General features: G+C 43.8%; 1 protein-coding gene across 1 annotated transcript in view; it reads right to left on the reverse strand.

The window, feature by feature from the left end:
- The window catches only part of LOC132407260 (probable voltage-dependent N-type calcium channel subunit alpha-1B), a 547,279-nt gene that overhangs the window by 71,728 nt on the left and 453,523 nt on the right, over positions 1-22,028 (reverse strand). Inside the window, exons 34-35 of the mRNA XM_059993521.1 lie at positions 19,986-20,051; positions 12,357-12,448 (exon numbers count right to left, since the gene is read on the reverse strand). Of these exons, the coding sequence (XP_059849504.1) occupies positions 12,357-12,448; positions 19,986-20,051 (158 nt within the window). The remainder of the gene's footprint in view (positions 1-12,356; positions 12,449-19,985; positions 20,052-22,028) is intronic.

The raw sequence follows: 22,028 nt of genomic DNA on the forward strand, positions 1-22,028 counted from the left end.
GTCGAACAAGTGAACCTTTGATTGGACCCAGAGTGAACGAGAAATCATGGCTAAGGTTCCCTGCTCCGGGTTACAGGGTAACTCTACAGTGGCTTCTGGGAAGGACTGTTGAGTGAGTGCAGGTCAGGGCCCAGCTCCCCTGCTCTAAGGAGTAACCAGCTAATCAGATACCCAGCTCAGGCTACACAATTACAATTCGATTTATTTATTCCTGATCGGTGACCATCCAGTGAAAAACTGGTGAGCAAATAACTTAGCAAACATGAGGAAATCTGCAGATGCTGGAAATTCAAACAACAACACACACAAAATGCTGGTGGAATGCAGCAGGCCAGGCAGCATCTATAGGGAGGAGCGCTGTCGATGTTTCGGGCCGAGACCCTTCGTCAGGGCTCAATAACTTAGGTTGCTGTAGATAACGTGGAGAAGGTATCCTCCTCTTATTGGGTAAGAAGTTTCAGGATCTTCACCCTGCGATGCTGGATGAATAGCAATCAAATTCCAGTCCAGGATAGTGGGCAACTTGGAGAGGTACCAGCAGGGAGTGGCACTCCCATCCACATGAGGAAATCTGCAGATGCTGAAAACGCAAAATGCTGGAGGAACTCAGCAGGCCAGGCAGCATCTCTGGAAAAGAGTAAACAGTCGATGAGACCCTTCAGCAGGAATGGAAAGGATGGGGGATCGGGTCAGACTAAGAAGGTGTGGGGAGTGGGGGGGGGGGAGGAAGAAATAAAAAATGGCAGGTGGCAGGTGGTAGGTGAAATTGGGAGAGGGGGAGGGGATGAAGTAAACAGCTCAGAAGTTGATTGGTGAAAGAGATAAAAGGCTGGATAAAGGGGAATCTGCTAGGAGAGGACAGAAGGCCATGGAAGAAGGGGAAGGGGGAGGTGCATCACTGGGAAGTGATGGGCAGGTAAGGAGATAAGATGAGGGAGGGAAATGGGGAATGCTGAAGGGGGGCAATAACTAGTTGAGAAATCAATGTTCATACCATCAGCTTGGAGGCTACCAGATGGAATATAAGGTGTTGCTCCTCCAAACTGAGTGTGGCTTCATCGTGGCAATAGAGGAGACCATGGACACCCACGTCGGAATTGGAATTGTTGGCCACTGGGAAGTCCTGCTTTTTGAGGCAGATGGAGTGTAGGTGCTTGACAAAGCGGTCTCACCGAAACACAGGAGGTCACATCAAGAGCACCGGATACAGTCGATGGCTCCAACAGGCCTGCAGATGAAGCATCGCCTCACCTGCAAGGATTGTTTGAGACCCAGAACGGTAGTGAAGACGGAGGTGTAGGGACAGGTGTAGCACTTGTTCCACTAGCTGGAATAAATGCCAGGAGGGCAGACGTGCACAAAAAGGAAAATTTGTGGCTGAGAGCAGCATCGATGGTGGAGGAAGGAAAGCCCCTTTCTTCGAAGAAAGGAGGACATCTCATTAGTTCTGGAATGAAAAGCCTCATCCTGAGAGCAGATGCAGCAGAGACAGAGGAATTGAGAGAAGGTGATGGCATTTTTTTACAACTGACAGGGTGGGGAAGAGGTGTAGTCCAGATAGCTGTGACAGTCAGTGGGTTTATAAGAGATATCAGTAGATGGATAGTCTCCAGAGATGGAGATTAGAGAGATCAAGAAAGGGAAAGAGGTGTCGGAAATGGACCAAGTAAATTTGAGAGCAGGGTGGCAGTTGGAGGCAAAGTTGATGAAATTGATGAGCCAGCATGGGTTCAGGAAACAGCACCAATGCAGTCATAGATGAAGAGTAGGAAGTGTTGGGGAACAATGCTAGTGCAGGCTTGGAACATTGATGGTTTCACGTATCCAACTAAAAGCCAGGTATAGCTGAGGAAAACGCAAGTGCCCAAGGCTACATCTTTGGCTTGAAGGAAATGGGAGCAGCCAAAGAAGAAATTGCTGAGGATGAGGACCAACTCCACCAGACGGAGGAGAGTGGTGGTGGAGGGGAACTAGTTGGGTCTGTTGTCCAGAAGGAAGCAGAGAGCTTTAAGGCAGTTCTTAAAGGTGGTGGATAGAAGTGTATAGGGACTGGACATCCATAGTGAGAATGAGATGATTGGGGCCAGAGAACTTAAAGTCATTGAAAAGTTCAAGGGTGTCTGAAGTGCCACAGATGTAGGTAGGAAGGGACTGAAATGGGGGGTGGGGGGGATAAAACAGGGCTAATGTATGCAGTTATAAGTTCAGTAGGGCAGGAACAAGCAGAAACAATAGGTTTACCTGGCCAGTCAGGTTTGTGGGCCCTGGGTATGAGGTATAAATGGGAGGTGTGGGGTGAGAGAATTATGAGGTTGGTGGCGGTGGATGAGAGATCTCCAGAGCTGATAAGGTCGATGTTGGGACAGGAGACAATGGGCTGGTGTTCCTCAGTGGGGTCTGGTACAAGAGGAGGTATCTGAGAGCTGCCACCTGGCCTCATAAGGTAGAGATCAGTCCACCAGATAACTACAGCATCACCCTTATCTGCAGATTAGATGATGAGGTTAGGATTGGTGCAGAGAGAGTGGAGAGCAGTGCGTTCAGAAGGAGTGTGGTTGAAACCGAAGAGAGCAGTGATGCTGATATGGTTGATGTCTCGTTAGCAGTTAGCAGTTAGCGATGAAAAGATCTAGAGCAGAGTTTCTAGGAAGAGGAAGAGGGTTGAAGATGGAAGAAGGGGTGATCGGCGCAGGATGGAGAATCCCTGCCAAAGAAGTAGGCTCGGAGATGGAGGCGACAGATGAAGAACTCAGCGTCATGGCGGGCATGGAATTCACTGAGGTGCTCCCGCAGAGGAACAAAGGTGAGGCCTTTGCTGAGGACAGAACATTCTGCCTCAGAGAGTGGAAGGTCAGAGGGAATTGTGAAGACCTGGCAAAGATGAGAGCTTGGATCAGAGGGTGGAAGAGGGTTGGTAGTGTCTGAGGAGAAAGGAGGCTTGGGGGGTTCTGGGAAAGTGGAGTGAGAGGAACATGGAGGTTCTGAGGATCCAAGAGAGATGGTGGGACCTGAGAGGCATCGGATTGCAGAGTGACCCGGGAGACTGGAGTTCCAGTGGTAGCACATAAAGTCTCAGCCTGGAGGTGCCGTTGGTCAGTGTCCAGGCTGGAGTCCGAGTTAGAAGTTGTGCAATTAGCAGTTTGAAGGTGTCCACGGTCAGTGGAACCAGAATTGATGGTAGTGGAATCTGGGTTCCAAATCCACTTGGGATCATTGGAACCTGTGTTGGCAACGTTAGTGTCACTGGTCCAGAAATGCCCAGGGCCAGAGAGATTCATAATCTGGGGGCGTTGAATGGAATCAAGGTCCGAGTGGGAGGTAGCAGGGGTCACAGTCTGGGGGCATCCAGGGCCAGCAGAGTTGGAGATCTTCCAATCCTTGCTGGACATGAGGAAGGCAAAGAACTGACAGTTGAAGGTGTGGATCCAGCAGAGGATAAAGTACAGGAGAGGTCCATGGTGGTTGGAGGAGAAAGAGACCCAGAGATATGGCAGCAACCTGGACAGGGCCACCAGTCAGCTCCTCTTGGCGGAAAGGGTGGCTCACAGAACGCAGAGCGAGAAGCAGCAGGAGAATGTGAGTACCTGGGGTCCTCGGTGGGTCCGAACCGAGAAGCCTGAAAACAGATCTCGAAGCCATGTGGCACAAGGTGGCAGTGAAGACAAGCTCCTAGGATGGGTAGGTGACTGTGGTAGAAGGTCTGGGTGAGCACATGGTCGAAGAGTCAGAGAACAGCAGAGATAATGGGGGGGAGCAGTGAGAGAAGGTTCCACTGAACTCCCGTCCACATTGTCCACACCATGTCCCAATCAGGTTCACTATCAGTCTAATATGGTGTGAAATTAGTTTTGTTTTGGTGTCAGCAGTTTAGTGCAGATATAAAATCACGATAAATATATAGTCAAAGCAAAAGGAATAAGGAAGCAGGATGCATGGACTCTTGGGACATCCAAAAATCTGCTGATGGTGGAGAATAAGCTGTTCCTGAACCACTGTGTGTGGGTCTTCTAGCTCCTGTATCCCCTCACTGATAGTAGTACTGAGAAGAGGGCATGTCCAGGACATTGAGGGTCCTTCATGATGGATGCCATCTTCTCGAGGCACTTGCCTCTTGAGGTCGTCCTCAGTAGCTGAGGGGCTGTACCCGTGATGGAGCTGGCTGTGTCTGCAACTCACAGCAGCCTCTTGCAAACCTGTGCGTTGGAGTCTCCTTTCCGGGCAGTTCTGCAACCAGTCAGAACACGCTCATTCTGTCTCTCCTCGGAACAGTCTCCACCTGGACAACTACTCTGAGCTCACTTTCCCACCATCTCAGTTGAAACTGCCTGGCAAGGATGCTGATCCCATTCTGGTTTAGGTGCAGCCTATCCAGCTTTACGGGTCCCATCCTCCCCAGAAAATATCCCAATGATCCAGGAAATTAAAGTGCATCCCCTGCACCATCACCTCAGTTACATATTTGTCTGACCCATCCATCCTACACTCACTACTAGTTCGTAGTAATAGTAACAATCCAGAGATTACCACCTTTGAGTTCCTGTTGCTCTGTACCCACACTCCCGTTCTATGACAGGTCATCAGTCCCTCAACAACAATCATAGAAGAAAGCTGGCCAAAAACATTCCACCACATCTCCACCCCACATCATCTTTCCCCCATGCCAGCCCAAACTGCCAGAAATCCCTGCAAAGATAATCAGCTGAAGACCTTCTACCATTCAGTAAAACATCTCAGCGATCAAGTGCCTTCACTTTCTCTGTCATGGGATTTTTCAGCCACCATCTCAATAGTGATGTCCGTTCCCCCTCAGGCCCGTGTCAGACAGGCTTTAGATGAACTGAGCAATGTAATCAATAGATACGAAACAGTGCACTCTGAGGCCTTGCCCATCGTTTTGGTGGATTGTAAACAGGGCAGCTTGAAGAAGTCCCTGAATAACTATCACCAACGTATCATTTGTGGAACCAGAGGAGCTAACACACTTGATCATTGTTATGCTAACATCCAGAACACTTGCTGTGCCAACCAATGCCCACACATGGGAAAGTCTGATCACCTGGCTGTACTTCTACAGGCAGAAACAGAAGGCCAAAGCACCAACAAAGAAGACCAAGAAGGTATGGATAAGGAAGATGGAAGAACATTTACAGGACTGCTTTGATTCAGTCGACTGGACTGTATTCAGAAATTCATCTTTGAGTCTGAATGTGTACGCTACGGCTGTCACTGATTTTATTAAAACCTGTGTGGATGAGTGTGTGCCTACAGAACATACCATACGTTCCCGAATCAAAAGCTGTGGATGGACCAGGAGATCCTCAGGGCTAGATCTGTGGTATTCAAGTCTGGTGATCCAGGTCTACATGTGTATGACTTACAGAGGGCATCTCAAGAGTAAAAGCACAATTCTGACTGAGGTTAGAGGTGCAATTAATTCACGTCAACACTGGCAGGGTTTGGGGGCCATCACTTCTTACAAAGCAAAATCTAACATTATGAATGGCAGTGAAGCTTCACTCCCACCTTTGAAAGGGAGAATAAACTATAGTTATGAAGATACCTGCAGCATTTGAAGACCCTGTGATATCTGTCTTGTAGGCTGATGTCAGAACATCTTACAAGAGGGTGAACACTAGCAAGGCAACAAGCCCCAACGGAGCACCTGGTAGGGCTCTGAAAATCTGTGCCAACCAACTGGTGCGGGTGTTCAAAGACATTTTCAACCTCTCATTGGGAATTCCCACCAGCTTCAGAAGGGCAGCAATTATACCAATATCTAAGAGCAGCAGGGTGAGCTGCTTTAATGACTACCATCCAGTAAGCACTCACATCTACTGAGATGAAATACCTTGAGAGGCTGGTCATGGCTAAAGTCAACTCCTGCTTCAGCGAGGACCAGGACCCATTGCAATTTGCCCATCATCACCATAGGCCTACAGCAGGTGTGATCTCTTTGGTTCTTCGTGTGGCTTTGGTTCCCTGGACAATACTAATACGTTTATTACTGGTGTTTATTGACTACAGCTCAGCATTGAGCACACTCATTCCTACAGTTCTGATCAAAAAGCTCTAAAGCCTGGGCCTCTACACCTCCCTCTGCAAATGGATCCTTGACCTTCTCACTGGAAGACCATGGTCTGTGCAGATTGGAACTAACGTGTCCACCTTGCTGATAACACTGGTGCACCTCAAGGATGTGTGTGCTTAGCCCACTGCTCTACTCTCTATCCAACTGTGACTGCGTGGCTAGGCATAACTCAAATGCCATCTATAAATTTATTGATGACACAACTATTGTTGGCAGAAATTTCAGATGGTGACGAGAAGGTGTACAGGAGCAAGATAAATCAGTTAGCGGAGTGGTGTTGCAGCAACAACCTTGCACTCAACATCAGTAGGACCAAAGAATTGATTGTGGGTTTCAGAAGGGGTAAGATGAGGGAACACACACCAGTCCTCCTCGAGGGATCAGGTTTTAATGGGTGAGCAATTTCAAGTTTCTGGGCCGCAGCATCTCTGAGGATCAATTTGGGACATAACGTATCCATACAGTTACAAAGAGGCACGGCAGCAGCTATACTTCATTCGGAGTTTGAGATTTAGTATACCACCCAAGGCATCATAAATTTCTACAAATGTACCATAGAGAGCATTCTAACTGGCTGCATCACCGTCTGGTATGGTGGGCGGGGGGCTACCGCAACAAAATCCAAATAAGCAGCAGTAAGTTGTAAACTCAATCAGCTTCATCATGGGTATTAGCATCCCCCAGCCTCCAGGACATCCTCAAGGAGCAGTGCCTCAAAAAGACTGCATTCATTATTAAGGAACCCCATCACCTAGGACGTCCTCTTCTCATTGCTACCAACAGGGAAAAATCTGAAGGCACACACTCAGCAATTCAGGAATAGCTTCTTCCCCTCTGCCATCAGATCTCTGAATGGCCATTGAACCCATGAACACGACCTTACCACATTTTTTCTCTATTTGCACAACTTATTTAATTTAACTTTTTAATTATATATACAGTATACTCTTACTGTAATGTAAAATTTTAATGTTATGTTTTTGTAATGTACTGTTGCCTTATAACATCAAATTTCATGACATATACATTTATATTAAACATGATTCCGCCAAGAGTTTCTGATTCAGTACTGCTATTGGTTTATTATTGTCAGATGTGCCTAGATACAGTGGTAAGCTTGCCTTGCACACTGTACATACAGATCTGATCATTACACAGTGCATTGAGACAGAATAAGGAATGGAATAACTTTAGAAATGTGTGTGGGCTGAATATTTAGCTATTCTGAATATGTTAAAGATCTGGCAGATTCTTTTTTAACAGAATAAAATGAGCCTAAGTAATATGCTTTGGAGAAATGAATGTTCCATTCTTTCCTTTGCACCTTCCACCATATCTGGCATGCAGTCTCGTCACAACCTCTTCCCTTTCTGCTGCCTCATGAATATTCTACCGATTCTATCTCACACTGTGATCAGTCTGACACAAGTTGAGCCAATATCATTTTTCTTTGCTGCTTCACTGAATCTACAGCATGACCTGAGAAAAGCAACTTTGTTGAAAAAAAATGTACTGGTAGTCACCTTCCTGTCTGACCAACATCCACCTATTTGGCCTCATGACAAGCAGTATATCTGATTTTTCATGAATCACAACTCGAGTTTAAAGATGCTGAATCTCCTGAAGACAAACTAAAATCACGTCACTTTCCTCTTTAGTTTGAATGTCAATAATCTTTGTGCTTTGGGCTATCTATGTTAATTGTCATGGAGTTCTTGCTTTCATTGAACTGTCACAGAGCCATGCTGAATGGAAACGGGCCCTTTGCACAAGAGGACCAGAATTTAAAAGCGAGGACGAACTGTTGAGATTTTATTGTGCATTGTTCAGACCATATTTGGAATACTGAGAGCAATTTAAGGTTCCATATGTAAGGTAAGATGTGCTGGCACTGGAGGTTCCAACGGAGGTTCACAACAATGATCTCAAGAGTGAAAATATTAATGTACAAGAAGAGTTTGAGGTCACTTGGCCTATACTCACTGCAATTCAGAAAGTTGAGGCTGCATCTAATTGAAACCTACCAAATACTGAAGGCCTGGACTGAGTGAACACGAGGAGGATGTTTCCGTTAGTAGCAGTGTCTACCATCTGAGGGCACAGCCTCAGAATAAAGAGAAATCCCTCTAGAGCTGAGATGAAGCGTAATTTCTTCAGCCAGAGAGTGGTGAATCTGTGAAATTTGTTGCCATACGGGGCTGTGGAGGCTAAGTCACTGACTTAGGCTGAGATTGATAGGTTTTTGATTGATAAAAGTGTGAAGGGTTACAGAGAGAAGATGAGAAAATGGACTTAAAGAAAATCAGCCATTTTTGAATTATGGAGCAGGCTCAATGGGGGCTCAGGTGGGGGGTTATATGGGAGGCAGGGCTTGAGGGTCAGCACAACATTGTGGGCTGAAGGGCCTGTAATGTGCTGTACTATTCTATGTTCTATGGGCTCAATATCTTATAGTTCTCTGATGCAGGAAAACAAATCAAACTTATACACAACTTCTATTTCAGGAAACAACCCTACAACCATAGATTTTCTATATACTGATGTGACCAGAATCCCACACATGTGTAAAATTCTTTGTCCTTTATACTCCAATAAGTATAGGATGTAAACAGTATATTTCACATTTTTCAGGAGATCTGCATCCACAACATATCCTTCCCTTGAGCTGTTTCCTCAAAATGGCTGACCCACAACTCACAGTTTTCTCCCCTCACTCGTGCTCATAGAACCTTTAAAACAACCCTTGTTTTTTCCCCTGCTGGCACTTATTAAAGTAATTGAAAATGTTGTTAACTCCCAAAAGATCCATCTCTGTGAATGTTCAGGCCTAGTTGACAATCCTTAGCTGAATTTCCATTTTGAGTTTTCAAATGAATTTCCCATCAGCAAATGAATTTGCTGATCTTGTGTGCACCTGGAACTGTGCTCCAGAACATTCCAGAGAATTAACTGTGGCATTTTTGACAGGTTGTCATGGTGCTATTTTAAATAATTCATTTAATTGTCTCTCATCAGACCTGTCTAAATGCCTCTGAAGTCATCCCTCTGTGCAACAATTTTACTAACCACTGAAGCTGAAAATCAGAAATAAATTTAATGCTGCAAATACCCAGCAGTGGGTCAGCATCTATTGAGAGTAAGACAGAATCATGTTTCAGGTCAAAGACCTTTTATGTTTTCGGATGAAAGATCATAGACATAAATGATCATCTACTTCTCTGTCTGCAGGTACTGTCTGACTAGTTGAATTGTCTCACTATTTTCTGCTTTCTTTCCTGTACAATAATCGCTGGCTTCTCTTATTATTTCTGGCTGTTTAAGCTTGGGATTTCCAAGACTCTGTCCTCTCCACATTCTCTTTGAATTACAAGAACCTGGACATTACGTACCCTAACTTTAGTACTACTTAAAATGAAAATTTAAAACAGCAACTTTTGGTTGATGGTGCTAAATACCTTGCGGGCACATCAGCCATTGTCTGCCATTCATCTGCACAGTCCGTTTAAGGATTTTCTCCCCAGTTTTTTCATTCAATGAATGTAAACACTACTGGCATTTACAGTCCATTTCCAATTGCCTCAGAGCTGAGAAGGCAATTGCACAGTGAATCACATTGGTTGACCTGTCATCTCAGAGGACTGACCCAGGAAGAACGGCAACATTAAGGATATTAATTGGGGTTTAATCATGGTTACATCCCTGAGAAAAGATTTATTTGATTACTTGAAGTCATCTCAGGTTACATCTCTTGGTTCCTTTGACTTGGGTTCACTTGTTCAGGTCAGTGGTTCTGAAATCCATCCACTACAACATTTCTTCACTGGCATGCCCTTCCATCTCAACTTCTTCAAAGACTTCAATGGGTAAATTTAATTGTGTACCTTTGAGATCTTCATCATTTTTGCATAACTCTTCATTTTCACTCATTTGCCATTTGACATGATTGACTTCTTTGACTGCAAATCTACCAAGGTGCTCTCTCTTTCTCTCTCTCTCTCCATCTCCTCCTTTCCACACCCACTCCGTTGAAATCAAGACTCTGCCTTATCTTCAACTACATCATTTTCTCAATCACAAGATCAAAACTGTGAAACCCCTGAAGAAGATGGCTGAGTTTGTCATCGAAACGTCGGTTATGATCGCTACCTGTACCCAGCTGGAAGCCCGAGAAGAGTTTATTCGTCCAGTGTATTGTTTCCCTCATCACCTTTCCTCTGACACTCTACAGAAGAGTGCGGTGGCACAGGCAACAGAGCTTCTGCCTCACAGCTCTAGTATCCCAGATTCAATCCTGACCTCGGGTGCTGCCAATGCTTTCCCTGTGAGCCCATCGGTTTTCTTTCGGTACTCTGGCAGGCAGGCGAATCGAATTGCTTCTGCTGTTCCCCTGAGAAATGACGGGGGATCTAATCAGAATGTATTGGAGGGTTGGCTAATGTTGTCCCACTTTTCAAGAAAGGAGGGAGAGAGAAAACAGGGAATTATAGACCGGTTAGCCTGATGTCAGTGGTGGGAAAGATGCTGGAGTCAATTATAAAAGAGGAAATTACAACACACTTGGATAGCAGTAGAAGGATCAGTCTGAGTCAGCATGGATTTACGAAGGAAAAATCATGCTTGACTAATCTTCTGGAGTTTTTTGAGGATGTAACTATGAAAATGGACAAGGGAGATCCAGTGGATGCAGTGTACCTGGACTTACAGAAAGCTTTTGATAAAGTCCCACATAGGAGGTTAGTGGGCAAAATTAGGGCACATGGTATTGGGGGCAGAGTACTGACATGGATTGAAAATTGGCTGGCTGACAGGAAACAAAGAGTAGTGATTAACGGGTCTATTTCGGAATGGCAGGCTGTGACCAGTGGGGTACCGCAAGGTTCGGTGCTGGGACCGCAGCTGTTTACAATATACGTTAATGATTTAGATGAAGGGATTAAAAGTAACATTAGCAAATTTGCCAATGACACAAAGCTGTGTGGCAGTGTGAAATGTCAGGAGGATGTTATGAGAATGCAGGGTGAATTGGACAGGTTAGGTGAGTGGGCAAATGTTTGGCAGATGCAGTTTCATGTGGATAAGTGTGAGGTTATCCACTTTGGTGGCAAGAACAGGAAGGCAGATTACTATCTAAATGGAGTCAAGTCAAGAAAAGGGGAAGTACAACGAGATCTAGATGTTCTTGTACATCAGTCAATGAAAGCAAGCATGCAGGTACAGCAGGCAGTGAAGAAAGCTAATGGCATGCTGGCTTTTATAACAAGAGGAATTGAGTATAGGAGTAAAGAGGTCCTTCTGCAGCTGTACAGGGCCCTGGTGAGACCCCACCTGGAGTATTGTGTGCAGTTTTGGTCTCCAAATTTGAGGGAGGACATTCTTGCTATTGAGGGAGTGCAGCATAGGTTCACAAGGTTGATTCCCAGAATGGCGGGACTGTCATATGTTGGAGCGACTGGGCTTGTATACACTGGAATTTAGAAGGATGAGAGGGGATCTGATTGAAGCATATAAGATTATTAAGGGATTGGATATGCTAGAGGCAGGAAGCATATTCCTGCTGATGGGTGAGTCCAGAACTAGAGGCCACAGTTTAAGAATAAGGGGTAGGCCATTTATAACAAAGATGCGGAAAAACTCTTTCACCCAGAGAGAGGTGGATATGTGGAATGCTCTGCCCCAGAAGGCAGTGGAGGCCAGGTCTCTGGATGCTTTCAAGAGAGAGTTAGATAGAGCTCTTATAGATAGCAGGGTCAAGGGATATGGGGAGAGGGCAGGAACGGGGTACTGATTGTTTATGATCAGCCATGATCACAGGGAATGGCGGTGCTGGCTAGAAGGGTTGTATGGTCTACTCCTGCACCTACTGCCTATTGTATGGATAACAAAATGGGATTGGTGTGGGATTGGTGTAAATACATGGTTGCTGGTCAGTGCAGTCTTACTGGGCCAAACTGTAGCAGTCCATTGTTCAATGTCCATCTCATTCTGTCTTGTCAACCCTGCTGTTCTTCATTCTTGATCCTTTACCTGGGATTCTCATCAAAAAATTGTCAGGAATTCTCTGTAATAATTGATATTTCCTCATTGACAATGATGACTATTTTCAGATGCTGAAATCTATGACAAAGAATGACCTTATATTCAGGACATTTCTTGTGTTTTGGAACAATTTGACCTGCTCCTGAGTTGCATTCTTTGGTATTCATGGTAACTATCCTGTTTTCTGGGAATCATTTCACAAAACAACACATTTTGCTTTCTATTATTTTACCTGAATAAAAGCATTACAGCTTGTAGGAAGGTCCTAAAGTTGTTATGACGATTAATTGCACCATCATCATCCAGCGCAATGTTCCCAAATACCTTAAAAGGCAAAACAAATACTTTCAGGTAGTAGCAGTTTTCATTCAATTAAATACATTTATATTGTAACACAGACAAAATGCTGGAAGAACTCAAGAAACTTCCTTCAGAATCCTTCCTCCACTTGTCCCCTCAGTTTCTTACTTCATTCACTCCCCACCTTCCCCCCCCACCCTGTCTCCTCTATCACCTGCCAGTTAGTTTGTATTCCTCCCCTCCCCCTACCTTTTTATTTGGGCTTCTACCCACTTCCCTTCCAGTCTCGGCCCAAAACGTCAACTGTTATCTTCACTCCACAGTTGCCGACTGACTTGCTGAGCTCCTCCAGCACTTTTGTGTGTGTGTTGCTCAAGATTTCCAGCATCTGCAGAATCTCCTGTGTTTACATTTATATAGTGCTTCCTTTATCCAAAAAGAGACTTTGCACAAACAGAGATTTACTAAAATGGAGTCATGGTTAGGACAAACAATAAACTGTACCTGACTGGACATCAAGATCTCCAAACAGCAATGAGATAATGCCAGATGATTTATGCTTGTGATGTCAGTCAAGGGGCAACTATTGTCCATGTCATTGGGCATTAACCCCTGCAGTGCTTTAATGCAGTGCCTTGGAATCAGAATCAGGTTTAATCTCTCTGGTATTGCCGTGAAATTTGTTGTTTTGTGGCAGCAGTACATTACAACACATAGCAATAAAAACTATAAATTACAATAACTACATATTTAAAAATCAATTAAATAAGTAGCTGAAAAAGAGAGGGAACAATTACTGAAGTAGTGTTCATGGGTTCATTGTCCATTCTGAAATCCGATGGTGGAGGAGAAGAATCTGCTCCTGAACCATTAAGTGTGCGTCTTCAGGCTCTGGCATCTCTTCCTTGATGGCAGCAAAGAGGAGAGGGCATGTCCTGGATGATGGCGGTCCTTCACAATGCATGCCACATTTTTGAGGCATTGTCTTTGGAAGATGTCCTGGAATTTGGGGAGGCCATGATGAAGCTAGCAGAGTTTGCAACTTGCTGCAGCTTTTTCAGTCCTGTGTAGTAGCTCCTTTATACCAGATGGTGATACTCCCAGTAAGAATGCTCTCCATGGTTTAACTGTAGAAATTTGCAAGCGTCTTCGGTGATATACCAATTCTCCTCAAAATCCAAATGAAATATAGCCACTATCGTAACTTCTTTGTAATTGCTTCATTACGTTGGGCTCAGGATAGATCCTCAGAGATGTTGACACTCAGGAATTTGCAACTTCTCACCCTTTCCACTTCTGATCCCTCAATGAGGACTGGAGTGTGTTCCCTCGACTTCCCCTTCCTGAAGTCTACATTTAGTTTCTTGGTCTTACTGACACTGAGTGCAAGGTTGTTGCTGTGACACCACTCAACCAGCAGATCTATCTCGCTCCTGTACGCCACCTCATCACCAATGAAATTCTGCCAACAATAGCTGAGTCGTCAAACTTAAAGATGACATTTGAGCTGTACCTACACAATTGTGGGTGTAGAGAGAGTTGACCAATGGGCTAAGCATGCATCCTTAAGGTGCTTCGGAGCTGATTGTCAGTGAGGAGGAAATGTTATTTCCGATCCACACGGACAGTGGTCTTCTGGTGAGGAAGTCAAGAATCCATTTGCAGAGGGAGATACAGAGGCCCAGGTTTTGGAACTTGTTGATTAATGCCGAGGGTATGATTATGTTGAACACTGAGCAGTAATTGATAAATAGCAGCCCAACATAGGATTTGCTTTTGCCTGAATGATCCAATCTAGGCGGAGAGCCAGTGAAATTGCATCCACTGTAGACCTATTGGGCCAAAAGGCAAATTGCAGCAGGTCCAGGGCCTTGCTCAGGCAGGAGTTGATTCTAACCATAACCAACCTCTCGAAGCACTTCATCACAGTAGATGTGAGTGCAACTGGTCAATAGTCATTGAGGCCCTGCCAGTTCTTCTTTGGTACTGGCATGATGGTCGCCTTTTTGAAGCAGATGGAAGTCTAATAATGGTCGAAGCATCAGTATAGATTTTAATGCTCAACCTTCTGGAGCAGAGCTCCAGCTTAGAGATATGTGAGTGCCACACTGATACCTTTTATACTAATTTAAGTTCAGTTCCTAATAACATAAATAATTGTCCAGTCACTCCTTGATGTACACACAGTTTGTTAAGAATCCATGCTAGATTTTCTAACATTTTAATGGATTTTAGAACAAATTGGAAATAATTTTGAATCATGAACTCAAACTGACTAATCTCAATGTACTGTCTAAATTAAAATAAAATCTTTAGATCCAGGGTAATTAATATGCAGACTGTTAAAAATAAACAAGTACCATATCAATATATATGTAGAATGTAATATAAAGCACAATATAAGTAAATATAAAAAATAATAACAACATAAATCTAACAATTCACAGTGCAAATTCTTGCTTTTGGTTTCGGGGATAATGGAGAGCTTTCTGCCGCTGCCTCACTGCTCTCCTTCAGAATTCAGGGGTTCCTCTGGTTTTCTTCCAAAAAGCTATGCTGGTAGGTTAATTGTCTGTTGTAATTAACAGAGGAATTACAGTAGAGTTGTTGGACAGGGGTGAGAGAGCTGTAGGGGTGCAGGTGCAAAGCAGATTGCATGGCTGGCTCGCTGCTGGCATGGCCCCAAAGGGCCTAATGGCACCTTTATGTGTGAATACTAGAGCAGGATTTGGACACATTTTGATTATGGTTGATAAAGTGATGAATCATTTCAAGTAAGGTAGCAGTAAGCCCAAATTAAACTGAACTAAGGGAATTCAACCACACTGATCCAGAACCAGGGAATCTTCCTACAGGGGAAATGTTACAGAAAGAGTGAAACTTCTATTTTCATTGTGACTGTGTTTACAATGAATACTCTCTTGAGCTAGTGTTGCCATTATAATGCCAAGCCTTCCTGATGAAACTATTTCTGAATTCCTTTCTACATTCTGTGCAGAGGAGGCACTTCAAAATTACAAAAAAGTGCTGCACAGGAAAGTACCCTCACAGTCCTTATCCGTGCCAATGGTGGTGCCTATCTCACCAATCTCATTTGCCCGCATTTCCTATCCTAGAACCTGCCTAAAATGGCATTTAAATGTCGTAATTGGAACTACATTTACTACCTCCTCTTTCCATACAACAGCCTTCTGCATGCTGCTGTCTGTAAAGAGTTTGTACGTTCTCCCAGTAACCACGTGGATTTTCTCTGGTTGTTCCGGTTTCCTCCCACAGTCCAAAGACACACTGGTTGGTAGGTTAATTGATTACTGTAAATTGACCCGTAATTAGGCTAGGGTTAGATTGAGGGTTGCTGGACAGTGTGGCTCAAAGAGTCGGAAAGGCCTATTCCGTGCTTTACCTCAATAAATACCCTTCAGATCTCCTTAAAATTTCTCCCTTGTCACCTTAAACCTGTACCTTTCAGTTCCGAACTATCCTGCCTGAGAAAAAAGACTAACCATGTGTCCTATCTATATATCATAATGCTCGAAACCTCTCTGAACTCACCCTCAGCCTCCTACCTTCCAGCGAGAGAAGAAAAAACAATCCGATCTCTCCTCATCATTACAGCACTCCATTCAAGGTAACGTTCTGGTGAATCTCTCTATTGCGTACTTCCTGTAGTGTGACAACCAGAACCGTACACAGTACTCCAAGTGTGGTCTAGGTAATATTTTGTGAAGCTGCAACATGATGAACAAACTTCTATACTCAATGCCTCAGCCTATGAAGGAAGGCACCCCAATCCATCTAGCTCAAAGGCCCACTGTGCTCCAATACTCCTAGGGTGTCTGTCATTTACTCCATAAGTTCTAACAGAATATAACCTCCCAAAGTGCATTGCCTCCCAGTTCATTCGTTATGTGCCGCGTTGTGTGAAGTGGGCGATCATGGTCATTCCATGACCACTATGGTTCTTGGCAAATTTACTGCAGAAGTAGCTAGCCATTGCTTTCTTCTGGGCAGTGTTATTAAAAGGTGGGTGATGCCAGCCATGATCAATTCTCTTCAGAGATTGTCTGCCTGGCATCAGCGGTCACATAACTAGTGAGATGCACCAGCTGCTCGTACGCCCATCCATGGCTTGTCCCATGGCTTCATGTGACCCTGACTAGGTGGCTATACCTTGCCCGAGGGTGAGTTGCAGACCAGCAGTCCTCATAGTGCTCTGGATTAAATACCACTTTGCACAGCTCCACCTAACTTTCTGGTTGAATTATGTCCTGCTATATTTTTAGACAAACTTCAACTGTTCTTCACCTGTTGTGTAGTCATCTGCAAACCTACTAAACGGGCCACATATATCCATCTCATCTTTACATATTATGAACAACAAAGGTCCCAGATTAATTCCTGCAGTGCACTTCTTATAGACTTCCAGTCAGAGAAACACTCTACCCTCCACAACCTGCCTCCAAGCCAATTTCAGATCCAGTTTGCTAACACATCTCGAACCCTTTGCGTCTTAATCTTCTAGATTAGCCAACCATGCAGGACCTTGTCAAAACCCACATAAACCATGTCTATCACTGCCTTTATCAGCTTTCTTAGTAAAACCCTCAAAAACTCAGTTCTGTTAAAATCTATGTTTCCTTAAAGATCCTGGCCAAAATTCATTCCTCAGTCAAATCTACTGGCCACTTCTCTCATACGGGGTCATCCTGCGCAGAAGCTATATGTTATATCAAATGCCTCTGAATGGCAACAACAACTAAGCCTTAACAATAATTATTTTGTTTTTGAGTTAATGAACATCCTGAAGATGTAAGTGCAAATGATGTTGATTTGTTTTTTGGTTTATTTTATTTAAATCTTGAATCTCCATTTTAAAATAGTATTTTCTGTCAGATATATTAGGCTGAACATTGGTTTATGAGATTCAAAGGCATAATTAATTAAATGCTTAATTATATAACTGCCATGATCTCATGTTTCTGACCAAATGGATTGCAATAAATCACCAATGAATTGTAGGTTGAACCCTTTGAATCAGTCTCCAATATTAAGCCTCTCCTTTTCTTCTGACAGCAATATTTGATTGCTATCACCAATTTTCCAACATTTGACCATCAGTTAAAGGGTGTGGCAAAGAACAGCATGGCTGAGAACAGAGCATTTAATCAGTTCTGTGTAAAGGGAACACGTCAGGTCATGCACTCACTTCTGTGAATAGGATTCATTCTTATCAGCTTTTCACAGACAGTGAACACCATAAATTGTACTGACAGTGGCACAACACTGAATTTACAAACGCAAATTAAAATAAATACCCTCTAGGTTTATTATATTAGCTTATTATATTAAAAAAATTATCTTACAGCATTATATTATATACACAGTATATTGTGTGTGTATGTGTGTGTGTGTAGTGAGTGAGAGATGGCATACTTAAATATGTTGCTTATATAAATTAGTGATTTGTCACAAATTGGAAAATATGTTTGTACTATTTATTCATTTAGAGTTACAGCACAGTAATGGGCCCTTCCAACCCAATGAGCCCTCACCACACAATTCCACCCACATGACCAATTAACCTATCAACCCGTATGTCCTTGGAATGGGACTGGAAACCGGAACACTCAAAAGAAACCCATGCAGTTACGGCGAGAATGTTCAAACTCCTTACAGGCAGTGTTGAAATTGAACCCCGGCTGCTGGTGCTGGAACAGAATTATGCTATTATTATGTAGAGCTGAAATTACTTAACACAGGGGACTTCATTTATTTGGGACACATTGGGACCAGAACATTCTGGCCCAATTAACTGTCTGCCCCAATTAGCCAAAGTTTCATAGAAATTAAAAAAGACAAACTACTGATTAATAAATTATGTATTTAAATGAAATACAGAACAAATTACTTTGAATATAGTAATTAGAGCATTACCAATACTACTGCAGTACTATACAAGTGTGTATTGGTTCCTAATAGTCATCGATGGAAGAATTTGTTCAGTGTATGCTGTCACATACTTTTGATTGACTGTAAATTGGGACGGAGCTGATATGTTATTTGTTAAGTAGGGGTGCTGTGCGCAATCCTAATCTAATGAAAAACGGATGTGGGAGCATGGAGCACAGTGGAACATCTGGAAATCTCCAGGAAGGCCTTCTTCGTTGCTGCTGCTGTGAGGTCTGGGTCTCTGCTGGGAAGAACAGGCCCCCAGTCCTCGGGGTTGCGTTGCCGATGGCGTCTCAATACGCTCGGCAGAGGATGGTGCTCGGAGAAGCTGTGCCGGAGGGGATGGTCGGAGGCTCAGAGGTTCAACGGATTCGGAGTCCACTGCGGTCAGGTCGCTTTCAGAATGTGCTGCGTCTGTGAGGCTGGGTTCAACGGATCTTTCATCGTGTGCTGCATCTGTGAGGCTGAGTCGGGCAGCGCCGTGGAAGTCCATAGTGGGGGTATTCCCTTCTGCCGCTGGCGTGAGATGACGAGTCTATCGGGACCCTGATGACTTGTGGAAACTGTGTGGTGGTTTCTTTCAAATTTATAGTCTCTTAACATCTTTGGACTATTTTTACCGTGCCCATGGTCTGTTTTTTTTAAATCAAATTATGGTATTGTTTACACTGTTTTAATGATATGTTGTAACTATGTGGTTTTGTGCAGGTCTTGTAGCTTTAGTTTTTGGTCTTGTTTTGTCTGGTGGGTTTGGAGCTCCTTTCTGGGTAACGCGCTAAGACGGTAGCACGATATTAATACGCAGCAGCCTCTCCGGACTCTGGACTGGTGATTGCCAAATGTTATGTGGATTTTCTGGTGTAGTCTATTTTGTCATGTGTTTTTGTGTCATCATTCTGGAGGAACGTTGTCTCATTTTTTAAACTGCATTGCATTTGTGGTTTTTAAATGACAATAAACTTAACCTGAATCCGAAATTAACAAAATCGGTACAGACACCCAGTACAAATAATGGTCTGCCTTCATACAATGCTTTCAACCATTGTATCTTCCAATTCTGCATTTTCAAAATGACTGTCAACACCTTCAACGTTTTCATACTTCCTAACTTGTTGAAATGGTGAAATCTTTTCATTTTCACTCATGACCGTTTCTGGCCTGAATGGTTGAAACGTCGGTGAGCAAGTTGGTTCTGAATTGTCTTACTGCTTATTTCTTGCCATCTATCAGTGACAAAAATCACTGTTTTTTGAACACAAACTCATGCAACTGGCCCAATTTAAAACTGTTAGTTCTAAGCACAGGTGTAGTGTCCAATTTAACTGATGCTAGTTAGAAACTGTTTGGCAACTGTCTCTTATCCCAATTAAGCAGCGTTGTGTCCCAAATAAATGAAGGGTATACTGGCTATTTTCTTGATTAGTTTTTGTTCTTTGAGAGTTGTCCCAAATAAGCAACTGTTCCAATTAACTGGAATCCACTGTATTGTACCAGCAGATTTATATACAATATGCCAGTCGGTGAAATTAATATTGTGTCAGAGTTTTGCAGATATTACAGCAAATATCTGGCTTCACTTTGCTATGAGCCAAAGCAGAGGAAGTGCACTGACCTGCATTCCAATAATAGCATAGATGAAAAACAGCATTGCAATCAGGAGACACACATACGGTAATGCCTGCAAAGAAACACAAAATCGGCCCCTGTGAAAAGCAGCGTCACGGTAAACATATGGGTCTTTACATTATGATGAAGAACTTGGTTGTCAACCAGAAAGTAAGTGAGATTGACCTTTAGCGACTCAGATTTAGAGTAATCTCATTAAGACAGGCACAATTCTGAGACAATTTGACAAGGGTGAATGTTGAGAGACTGTTTTCTTAGGAGAGTCGAGAACAGAGACATCTCAGAATGAGCCATTTAGGTTTGAGACAAGGGGAAACTTCTTGAGTTTGGAACTGTGGGTACTCAGTCATTATGTATGTTCAAGGGTGGATGTTCGGAGGCTAATATGTGCTTTGGACAGGAAAGTGGAAAGGAGCTATGATCTTATTGAACTGTAAAACAGGCTCAGGAAGACATTTGGCCAATCTCCTATTACTTATTCTTGGAAACAAACAATGTTAGGAACCAATTCTGTATACTTATGTTAATGCCAACTTCAAGAAGATGAAATTATAGAGCACTAGTGAGTTCTCCATTAATGCCAAGTTTAAATTTATTGCCAGCTCATGAACAGATTTTCCTGTTGCATTGTATTCACAAGAAACCAGGAGAAGAAGTAAGTCACCAGGCTAACCAGACAGTCTGAATGTGACTCCAAACTGACCATTCAGTGTGAATGTGTATCCAGATTGACCAGACAGTGTGATAGTGACTCCAGTCTGACCAGACAGTCTGAATGTGACTCCAGACTGACCATTCAGTGTGATAGTGACTCCAGACTGACCATTCAGTGTGAATGTGACTCCAGACTGACCAGTCAGTGTGAATGTGTCTCCAGACTGACCATTCAGTGTGAATGTGTCTCCAGACTGACCATTCAGTGTGAATGTGACTCCAAACTGACCATTCAGTGTGAATGTGTATCCAGATTGACCAGACAGTGTGATAGTGACTCCAGTCTGACCAGACAGTCTGAATGTGACTCCAGACTGACCATTCAGTGTGATAGTGACTCCAGACTGACCATTCAGTGTGAATGTGACTCCAGACTGACCAGTCAGTGTGAATGTGTCTCCAGACTGACCATTCAGTGTGAATGTGTCTCCAGACTGACCATTCAGTTTGATAGTGACTCCAGACTGACCAGTCAGTGTGATAGTGACTCCAGACTGACATTCCGTGTGATAGTGACTCCAGACTGACCATTCAGTGTGAATGTGTCTCCAGACTGACCATTCAGTGTGAATGTGTATCCAGATTGACCAGTCAGTGTGATAGTGACTCCAGACTGACCAGTCAGTGTGATAGTGACTCCAGACTGACCATTCAGTGTGAATGTGTCTCCAGACTGACCATTCAGTGTGAAAGTGTCTCCAGACTGACCATTCAGTGCGAATGTGTCTCCAGATTGACCAGTCAGTGTGATAGTGTCTCCAGACTGACCAGTCAGTGTGATAGTGACTCCAGACTGACCAGTCAGTGTGAATGTGTCTCCAGACTGACCATTAAGTGTGAATGTGTCTCCAGACTGACCATTCAGTGTGATAGTGACTCCAGACTGACCATTCAGTGTGATAGTGACTCCAGACTGACCAGTCAATGTGATAGTGACTCCAGACTGACCAGTCAGTGTGAATGTGTCTCCAGACTAACCATTCAGTGTGAATGTGTCTCCAGACTGACCATTCAGTTTGATAGTGACTCCAGACTGACCATTCAGTGTGATAGTGACTCCAGACTGACCATTCAGTGTGAACGTGTCTCCAGACTGAGCAGTCAGTGTGAATGTGTCTCCAGACTGACCATTCAGTGTGATAGTGACTCCAGACTGACCATTCAGTGTGAATGTGTCTCCAGACTGACCAGTCAGTGTGAATGTGTCTCCAGACTGACCATTCAGTGTGATAGTGACTCCAGACTGACCATTCAGTGTGAATGTGTCTCCAGACTGACCAGTCAGTGTGAATGTGTCTCCAGACTGACCATTCAG

Source organism: Hypanus sabinus, chromosome 18 (assembly GCF_030144855.1).
Source record: "Hypanus sabinus isolate sHypSab1 chromosome 18, sHypSab1.hap1, whole genome shotgun sequence".
Taxonomy (NCBI): Eukaryota; Metazoa; Chordata; class Chondrichthyes; order Myliobatiformes; family Dasyatidae; genus Hypanus; species Hypanus sabinus.